This window comes from Otolemur garnettii, unplaced genomic scaffold (assembly GCF_000181295.1).
Source record: "Otolemur garnettii isolate 467f Iridium unplaced genomic scaffold, OtoGar3 scaffold00152, whole genome shotgun sequence".
Taxonomy (NCBI): domain Eukaryota; kingdom Metazoa; phylum Chordata; class Mammalia; order Primates; family Galagidae; genus Otolemur; species Otolemur garnettii.
In genome coordinates this window covers 3,271,726-3,282,245 of record NW_003852547.1, presented here as the reverse complement: position 1 = coordinate 3,282,245, position 10,520 = coordinate 3,271,726, and the positions used below count along the sequence as shown (strand labels likewise).

General features: G+C 46.9%; 1 protein-coding gene across 2 annotated transcripts in view; it reads right to left on the bottom strand.

Annotated features, from left to right (window-relative positions):
- The window catches only part of HIF3A (hypoxia inducible factor 3 alpha subunit), a 31,509-nt gene that overhangs the window by 3,816 nt on the left and 17,173 nt on the right, over positions 1–10,520 (bottom strand). For both annotated transcript variants that reach the window (XM_003799532.2, XM_003799533.1), the window contains 5 exons: positions 10,201–10,391; positions 7,536–7,640; positions 3,361–3,632; positions 1,913–2,030; positions 415–496 (listed from right to left, as the gene is read on the bottom strand). In XM_003799532.2, coding sequence (XP_003799580.1) covers positions 415–496; positions 1,913–2,030; positions 3,361–3,632; positions 7,536–7,640; positions 10,201–10,391 — 768 coding nt within the window. The remainder of the gene's footprint in view (positions 1–414; positions 497–1,912; positions 2,031–3,360; positions 3,633–7,535; positions 7,641–10,200; positions 10,392–10,520) is intronic.

Genomic DNA, 10,520 nt, shown 5'->3' with positions numbered 1-10,520 from the left:
CTAAAGACTGCTAAGACTTATTCTTCTAAAACTGCTTCACCCTCAAAGACTCTCTCTTTCTCTCTCCCTTCTGCTAAAGTAGATAGCCCTCAGGCACCTAAAAGCAATTGTTCCTGAGTAAGGTAGCATAGCGGTCCACACCTGGAACCTAGATAAGCCAGGGCTGGAGATCAACCAGTCCCAGGCCCAACCAGTGGCAACGAGAGGCCTGGGCTCAGCTTTCACCCAAAAGGGAAGCCTTGGCAAGTCCCTGCCTCCTTGAGGGTGTCTCCTTCCCCTGCAGTGCCTGTTTCCACCAAGGTCACCCCTGGGCACTGATGGTCTCTTTGGAATGGCTCCATCCTTTCAACCATCCGGGTACCTTCCTGGGGAGAGGGTGACCCAGGGCCTCTGGATACCCAGATTGCCACTCACCCAGGGGCTCGTTCAGGTCCAGGAGGTGGGTGCTGGGATGCTGTTGGCTCCCTGGGGCTGGGCCTCCTGTCAGAAGAAAACTCTGTGGGAGAGAGACATACCCACTGCCATCATTGTCATCACCATCATCATTAATATCCAAGAAGTGGTTAAGGGCACTGTTGGGGTCCAGCAGCCACCTGTCACTGCCCCAGATGTCCTTCTTGTGTTCCTCCTGGGCCTTGTCCTCCCTCTTCCTCTTCTATGCTCTAGGAGGCTGGCCTGTACACGTGGACTGCAATACCATGCAACCTTGCTCTGTATATTCCTGTTAGGATGGGATTCAGCTCATGGGAGATTTATGAGGGGTATTTATTCTTCTAGCTGTTTCCCTGCTAGGTCACTGTGAATAGGCTGTGTCACTACACAAAATGTTTCAGCCCTTATCAAATGGACTCCACTGGCTCCAGAATCTGGTAGCCAACCCTGCCTGCAACTTCTGACAAGGGCTAGTGCCAGCTTCCCATGTTTCTAACCCCAGGGTGCTGCACCAATCCTTGCTGACTTCCCTCTACCCTGTCCACAGCTTTGTCAATAGTCCTATTATGACATGCCCCTCAACATCCCATCCTCGTTTCCTGTTCAGACTCTGACTGACACAGTTGCTTAACTTCTTCTATATAAATGTATATAATAACATCTCAAGAGTAGTTGTGGGGTTAAATAAATTAATTATGTAAGCCACTTAGTGCAGTCAGCATCTGACATGTGATCAGCACTAAATACATGTAAGCTGTTGATACTGTCAACCACATCCCTTGTGTTAAAACAGCAAAGTGAGGAGGCAGGGTATTTCTGTGGGTACTAGGGAGCCATGGGAGGACCTAGAGGGAGGCCTTGTGGAAGGGACAGAGCCTAGACTGGCTTTTAGAAAGTGCATTCTGGTTGCTGTTGTACAGAATGGGCAGTAGGGGTGAGGCTGAAGGCCAGGACACTGGGGGTATGCTACTTTGGTTTGGTTTGTTTTTGTACATCATTTATGGACAGCCTACTAAGTGTCAGCCAAGAGGCTCATTTCATTTAATCCTTTCCTTTCCAGATGAGGAAACTGAGGCTCAGAGTGGTGATGTCTCTTGCCCAAGGTCTAAGTTACTAGTAGCTGACCTGGGACTTGAACCCAAGTCAGTCTGACTCTTAATTCTGCACTAGTAATCCAAGGCCAAAACCTGTTCTAGTTTGGGGAGGGAGTCCCATGGGAGCAGAGAAGATTCCTACAGATACTAACAACCTGCCATTTCTCCCTTACCCTAATTAATTTTTCTTAGCACCTGTCACCAACTTACATGTATTTGCAAAGCCTTTTCATGCCCATTAGTGAAACTAGAAGATCAAGGTCCTAGACTTAGCTGAGCTGTAAGACCTTCGGCCATTCTCCTCTTTGGTATCCAATCTATAAAAGAGGGGATTTAAGCCTGCTAGGTTCTGAGAGCCAGAAAATCCCATCAATCCCTCAACATACCAGGCTGAGGGGAAACAGCAGAAAGTTTTCGGGTTCTGAGCTGGGGCACCGTTTGGGGGGTCTCACTCCCAATAGCTCTACTCCTTCGGCCTCGTCCTCTGAGCTCTGGGTCAGGGGCCTACAGGAAAATAGGCAAGAATCTCTGGACACAGCAAACCTGGGCAGGTCTGGACAATGTAAGCAAGTGATGAGCGTTCATTCATTCCCTCAAATACCTGTTCATTCATTCCCCCAAATACCTGTTCATTCTTTTCCTTATACACCCTCAACCCATCTTCCATTTGTCTACCTAGTGATCCCTCATCTACCCACCCAAACTTCCATCCACCTCTCCTTTCATCCATTCACCTACCTGAGCATTCACCCCCCCACCCATCCATCCATATTCACTCATTCATTCATCTATATACCTACAAATTTTTCCATTCATCCAGCTGATGATCCATCACCCACTCATATGGCCTCTATCCATCTACCCTTCCATTCATCCATCTGTCTATCCCCGCACTTGCCATCCATCCATCCTTCCTTCCATCCACCTACCCACTCTATTCATTAATAACTCCCTCCCAGAGTGGTGCCTGTGGCTCAGTGGGTAGGGTGCTGGCCCCATATACCGAAAGTGGCAGGTTCGAACCCGGCCCTGGCCAAACCACAACAAAAAAATAGCTGGGCATTGTGGTAGGCACCTGTAGTCCCAGCTACTTGGGAGGCAGAGACAAGAGAATCGCCTAAGCCCAGGAGCTGGAGGTTGCTGTGAGCTGTGATGCCGTGGCACTCTACCGAGGATGATAAAAATGAGACTCTGTCTCCTCAAAAAAAAAAAAAAAATTCCCTCTCTCCTTTATCTAATAGGTCTTTGTCAGGCATCCACTATGTATACCCAGCCCCAAGCTGGGAGCCTTGGGAGGTATGAAGAGATGTCCATAAAATCCTCATAAGGACAGTAAAAGACCATTCTGGATACTCAAGTGAGCACATGCCTACACAATGGAGAGCAAAACCTGAGTGTTAGTAATCTACAAGGCCCCTCCAAAATTATATACAAAATCATGTGTGTAAACTTTCTTGGAAAAGAGTTCATAGCTTTCGTCTGATTCTCAAAGGTGTTAGAGACTTAGTTCCAGATAGCTTCTTTGACATTGTGGCAAAATCTTAACTATGACAAATTGTTACTAGGCCATATGTAAATATGTTCCAAAGGAGAGAGCCCTGGTGGACAGGTAGAATTTAGATCAACCACGAGAGCAGTGGCAGGTACTTGGGAAGGGGGCACAAACCAAGCAACGTCAAGAGGCTGGAACAGATTTGGCAGGTGCTGGGGACAGTGAGTGCTGGAGCAGAGATCAGGGTAGGAGGACTGGAAAGGCTGATGTAGAGGCAGGGACAAGACTGGGGAAGGGACCTACTCTACACTCCTATGGCATCACCTGTATACTGTGGCTCACCTCTTCCGAGCCCCAGCCATGGGGGAGGATGCTGAGGGGTCCCCTCTGGAAGGGCTGGAGCAGCTCAGCCGGGGGTCACTCCCCCAGCGGGGCAGTATGGAAGGCTCAGGGGTTGGGGGTGACAGGCCATGGAAGCTCCGAGCGCGGGGCCGGGGGATAGCCCCTGGAGGTCTGTGGTAGGCCCTGGGTAGCTGCTCGCTGGAGTTGAGCTGGAAGTCATCATCCATGGAGATGTAGGGGGCCAGCATCTCCAAATCCAGAGCATCGACGTCCTGCAGAGGGCAGGAGGGAGTCAAGAGCATGAGCCTTGGACTTAGGTGGACCTGGGCTGGAATCCCAGCTCTACCAATCCTGGGTTGTGTGCCTGAGGCCGAATCTGAGCTTTAACCTCCACATCTATAAAAGGGGTATAAGGACTCTTTGAAGAGCATGTTAGAGAAATCTAAACTTGCTTTGACTAAACTATTAATCAAAATTTGAACTTTGAGGAGGCGTCCAATGAGGGCTTAGGGAAGTGAGGAGCATGTTATTAGAAACCAGAGGAAAGGGGGCTGTTATGTAGTGGTAGTGGCTGAAAGTTTAGCAACACCATTGCCTGTAATTATGTAGAAAGTAGAAACTGTAACAAACTGGGTGACCCAGCTAAGGAGATTTCCAGCCAGAGTGTTGAAGGAGCTGCCTGACTTCTTACTACTCATTGTACAAGGCAAGAGGAAAGAGATAAAGGAAATTTCTATCTTTCTTTTTTTTTTTTTTTTTTTTTGAGACAGAGTCTCACTCTGTAGCGCTGGGTAGGGTGCTTGGTGTCATAGCTCACAGCAACCTCAAATGTTTGGGCTCAAGTGATCCTCTTGCCTCAGCTTTCATTTTTAGTAGAGACAGGGTCTCACGTTGCTGAGGCTGGTCTTGAACTCATGAATGAGCTCAAGTGATCCACCTGCCTCAGCCTCCCAGAATGCTAGGATTACAGATGTGAGCCACCGTGCCTGGCTAAGGAAATTTCTCCTAAAGGAAGAAATGTTAAATATGAAGAATCTGGGGCTCAAAGGTTTTGAAAATTCTCAGCCTTCCTGTGTAGTGAAGAATTAACTTCACCTGAAGAGAAGGTCTGACTTTGGCCCCAGCTCCTAGGAAGTAACCTCTAAGCCCTCCGAATTTCCTGAGTGAAGCAGTGTCTTTGCTATTCCTTAGACCACATCTGATGGTTGATGCTAACAAAGAGACTCATGGTAGGCCCCTAGATTGTTTACGCTAATAAGACAGCTCTGGATGGGGGCCAGCCATGGCAAACTATGTGAGTAGAGGGTTGTGGCTTTGGGTCACATGAAATCAGCCTGACCTCCAGGGAAGATCAGGGTGGCACTGAAGATTGAGTTACTGCCCACATAAGTGAATTCAATCAATCATGCCAATGCAATGATATCTCCCAATAAAAACTTGGAACACTGAGGCTTGGATGAAGCTCTCCAGGTGGGTAATACTTTATACACACATTGCCACATACCAGTGCTGGGATGATAATGCTAGGACCCTTCCAGTCCCAAATTCCATGCTATGTATATCTTTTTTTTTTTTTTAAGCTATTTCTGATTTATATTCTTTTTCTATAATAAAACAAAAATTCTAAGTATAGTGCTTTTCCCCAAGTGCTATGAATACTTCTAGTGAATTATCAAACCTAAAGGAATCTTTGGGAGTCTATAGCTATCTCTGAATTGATCAAAAGCTGGTCTGAAGAAAGGGTGACCCTGTGGACCCCTAAACTTGCAGCTTGGGCAGACTTGGCAGTCTGAACAACTATGTTATTAACCTTGAGTTTGGCTGACTATAGGAACTCTCCAGATGGCAACTGATGCTAAAATTAAAAAATAGTTTCTGAGCAAAGGAGGGCACTCCCAGGAAAGCCAAAGATGAAGCACAGGATGGGACTTAACCCCTTGTTAAGGCTTCAGAAAGGTTGAAAAGTGGTGCTTCAGCCTATCCATCAGTCAGACAAAGGACACTCTGAAGAGTTTAAGAGTAACTCTCATAGGTCTTCTCAAACAAATAACAGGACTTCTATTAAACTTGAGGATACTATCACTTAGCCATTTTAGCAGAAGCCAAGGTAGAGGAGAGCTTATCTCAAAGCAATTTGTGGGTGTGGCTTTTATCTAGTGGAGCTAACTCCAAAGAAATTCACACAAGACCCACAAAGTTGGTTTGGTTTGGGGTTTATGTATTTATGTATTTATTTATTTTTTTGGAGACAGAGTTTTCACTTTGTTGCCCTCAGGAGAGTGCCATGGCGTCATAACTCACAGCAACCTCAAACTCTTGGGCTCAAGTGATCCTCTTGCCTCAGCCTCCCAAGTAGCTAGGCCTACAGGTGCCACCACAATGCCTGGCTATTTTTAGAGATGAGGTCTCATTCTGGCTCAGGCTGGTCTCAAACCTGTGAGCTCAGGCAATCCACCCAACTTGGCCTCCCAGAGTGCTAGGATTATAGGCGTGAGCCACCATGCCTGGCTATTCATTTATTTTTGAGACAGGGTCGTGTTCTTTCACCCAAGCTAGAGTACAGTGATGTCATCATAGTTCACTGCAACCTCAGACTCCTGGGTTCAAGTGATCCTCCTTGCTCAGCCTCCTAAGTAGCTGTAACTAAAGGTATGTACCACCACACACAGCTAATTAAGACCCATAAAGTTTTTTTTTTTTTTTTGAGACCCACAAAGTTTTAAAAAAATAATTACATGAACAAAAACATCACCAGCTTGGACTGAAAGAGATAGAGATGGTACAAAATGAAAAGAGGCCTTTGGATCACCACATTTCTATAAGGAGAAAGCAAGCTGAGAAAACTACTCAGCTGCAAATACATTACCTTTTATGAAAAAGGAAAGATGACTCAGAGCAAGGAGCCAAAAGCCCAGAGGGTGGCACCAAGAGCCATAGTGAAAAACTCCTGGGAAATAGTATGAATAAGTCCTCATCAAGGAACTTCTATATCTGCCTGGATGGATTTCAAAATTGCTATGGACCAGATACATGTGTGCTCCCTCTTTCGACCCTTTTTGTATAGTGGTGTCTACTGCAGTTATTCTGGTGCTTGTCCCACCACTATGTGCTGGGTGTGTGGGTGGCAGATGACTTTTCTCTTTAGTCTACAGGTCAATAAATCAAGAGGAACTGTACTCCAAGAACTTCACCCTTACCCTGACCAGATTTAGATAAGGTTCTGGACTTCATGTGGATCCTGTAATAGGAAGAGACTTCAGGGGGCCTTGGATGGGGGTGACTGTATTTTGCCTGAGGGAGAGACATGAATCACTGGAGGTCCCCAGTGATCTCTGCCTTTTGGTGTTCATACTCTTATGAACTATAGCTACTTCCCACATTGTACTAGGGTTGGTCTCTATGACCAACACAATACAGCAGAAGGAATAGTAGGTCTCTTCTGAGATTAGGCTATGAAAGACTCTATCTTTCATCTGAAGTGCTCTCTCACTTTCTCTCTTACTCTCTTCTCTGATCACTTGCCTTGAAGGAAGCCACCTGCCATGTTGTAGGGACACCCAAATGTCCTCAGGTGATAGGAACCGAGGTCTCCAGCCAAAGCTAGTAAGGAACTGACTGCCAATAACCTCATGTGTGTGAACTTAGAAGCATATTTGCCTCTATCAGTCCCAGATGAATGTAGCCCTGACCAAAAGCTTGACTTTCAATCTCATGAGCGATCCTGAACAAAATCCACCAGCTAAGCTGCTCCAAGATTCCTGATACTCAGTAACTGTTAGTTGCTTTAAGGTGCTAAGTTTTTAGGTAATTTCTTATGTAGCAATAGGTAAACAATACATCATGTCATCTATGCTTATTTATCCATCTGTCATCTTATCTATTTACCCAATAAATCATCCATTCAAATATCTTTATCAATCCAGTTTTCATTCAGTCAATGAACCAGTGGTCCATCTATCTAACCATCCAACCATCCATCCATTCATTTATCCTTCTAAGTATCTGCCTAAACATCATCTACCACCGTTCAATTAATGAATATAATGGTCTGTCCATCTATCCATCCATCCATCCACTCATCCTTTTAGCCATTCCACCACACTTCTCTAAAGCACTGATTTGTCAGCCCCTAGAACACAGGGGTGAAGACTGCTCATTCCCATGTCAGCACTTACCTGAGCCATATCCAGATCTGTCTCCACTGCCTGAAAGTCTTTCCTGGAGGTGGAGAGTCTGTGTGCATTCTCCATGCCCACAAGTAGTTTATCTGGGAGGTCAGCCTGAGGGAGAAGGAACAGAGACTTACGGAAATCTTGAGCCTTGGACCTATCAACAGTAAGACCATCTGAGGCTTAGGGGTAGAAGTGGGGCTTAAGCATAAGACAGCTGCAGGCCCGGGGTGCAATGGCTCACACCTATAGTCCCAGCACTCTGTGAGGTTGAGGTGGGTGGATTGCCTGAGTTCAAGGCAGAGTTCAAGACCAGCCTGAGCCAGAGTGAGACCCTGTCTCTAAAACTAGCTGGGCATTGTGGTGGGCACCTGTAGGCCCAGCTACTTGGGAGGCTGAGGCAAGAGAATCACTTGAGCCCAAGAGTTTGAGGTTGCTGTGATCTATGAAACTACAGCACTCTACCAAGGGGGATAAAGTGAGACTGTCTTTAAAAAAAAAAAAAAATCAGACACCTGGGGCACAGAGGGGGTCCTGTAGCAAATGCAAAAGAGTTCTGAACCTGGGTGTTCAAAAGTCAGAGTGCCTGGGTATATGTAGATCAACAGGGCAAATAAATGATGAAGTTTAGAAAGATCAGGGTCTGAGGCCAAGACATTTAGGTTCTCTGAGTTAAAGGTCTTAGAGTCTAGATTTTAGGGGAAAAACAATGCCAAGTCCAGCTGTCTCAGGGGTAAAGGGTGAGGTCAAAGGTCATAGTCTGTTTTATTTAGCGACAGAGTCTCACTTTGTCACCCTTGGTAGAGTGCCGTGGCATCACAGCTCATAGCAACCTCCAGCTCTTGGGCTTAGCTGATTCTCTTGCTTCAGCCTCCCAAGTAGATAGGACCATAGGTGCCCACCACAATGCCTGGCTATTTTTTTGTTGCAGTTTGACCACCACCTATATACCCACCACCCTCGGCATATAGGGCCAGTGCCTTACTCACTGAGCCACAGGCACTGCCTGAAGGTCATAGTCTTTACTTCTCTGGTGGAGGGAAGATGTTTTCTTTCATAAGTGGGATGAATTGCCCAGGTGTGGTGGCTCACGCCTGTAATCCTAGCACTCTGGGAGGTGAGGTGGGTGGATTACCCCAGCTCATGAGTTTGAGACCAGCCTGAACCAGAGTAAGACCCCCTCTAAAAATAGCTGGGCATTGTGGCGGGTGCCTGTAATCCCAGCTACTTGGGAAGCTGAGGCAAGAGAATTGCTTAAGCCTAAGAGTTTGAGGTTGCTGTGAGTTGTGACACCATAGCGCTCTACCAAGGGGAACAAAGTGAGACTCTGTCTCAAAAACAAACAAACAAACAAACAAAAGAGTGGGGATAAAGACAGTCAACACCAGATGGTGGGGAATCTGTGATCTCAAGGCCACATGTGGCATTCCAGATCCCCAAGTGCTACCTCTCAACCCAATCCAAATTTTGTAGAACGAATCTCTTTATGAAAAGGATTTGGGTTTTTATTTGTTTGTTTGTTTGGGTAGAGTGCCATGGTGTTATAGCTCACAGCAACCTCAAACCCCTGGGCTCAAGCAATTCTCTTGTCTCAGCCTCCCAAGTAGCTGGGACTACAGGTGCCCACCACAATGCCTGGCTAGTTTTTCTATTTTTAGTAAAGACAGGGTCTCATTCTTGCTCAGGCTGGTCTTGAACTTCTGAGGTCAGGCAATCCATCTGCCTTGGCCTCCCAGAGTGCTAGGATTACAGGTGTGAGCCACTGTGCCCAGCCTATGAAGAGGATTTGTTCAGTAAAATTTGGTTTCAGTCAAAACACTGCACTCAAGGATCCAGATTATGGCCTACTGAGTACCTACTAGGCACTAGGCCCCTACGAAGAGCTTCCCATAGATAATCTCAATTAATCCTCTCAATGACCAATGATGTGGCCACTTGCTATTATCTTCCTTTTATAGGTGAAGAAATGAAGGCCTCAAGAACTCACTTTCTGGCTTGGCGCCCATAGCACAGTGGTTACAGCGCCAGCCACAAACACCCAGGGTGGTAGGTTCAAACCCAGCCCAGGCCAGCTAAAAACAATGACAACTGCAACAAAAAATAGCCGGGCGTGTGGCAGTGCCTGTAGTCCCAGCTACTTGGGAGGATGAGGCAAGAGAATCTCTTAAGCCAGTGGTTCTCATCCTTCTTAATGCCACAGCCCTTTAATACAGGCTGGCTTAAGCCCAAGAGTTTGAGGTTACTGTGAGCTGTGATGCCATGGTACTCTACCAAGGGTGACATAGTGAGACTCTATCAAAAAAAAAAAAAAACCAAAAACTCACTTGCTCAGGGTAACACAGGTGGTAAGAGACAGGCTCAGGATTTGAATGGAGCTCTGTGTAAATTAAGATATTAGACATTCTGATTCTGAGGTCAAAGTTCAGAGAACCTAGATACTTAATCACAAACTTGGGAGGTGGGGTCACCTGTGACAGTTCAGAACTTCCCAGGTTGGGGGCCAGACTCTAGAATTCTAATAATTGAAGGCTCTGGAACCCCTGCCCCATCTCATTCCACCCTCCCCACTACTTGTACGCATAGAGAAACCAAAGCCCAGAGAACAGCAAGGTTTGAGCCAAAGGCCAAAGCAGCCTAGATCCTGAGGGCTCAGATGGGTGGGAATACCTACCGGAAGAGGACTTTGGGGACGCCGCGTGGCTGGTGGTGTGCTGGGGGTGGCAGCTACCGCAGCCCCATCCAGGATGGGTGCCAAGAGGCATCGAAGTTCAGGGCTACAAAAACGGCGGGGGTCAGCAGCCAGGATGGCCTCACTCAGGGCAGGGGGGTGCAGGAAGGCAAGGATTCGAGGACCAGAGGCATCTGCAGGACACATAGAGGTGGGTGACATAGGTGGTCATGCCAGAGCCCTCCACACCAACCCCAAGGAACACAGTTGACACAACCAGTCACCATGGCCACTGGCCACCATTCTTAGTGCTAAGGAGAAGG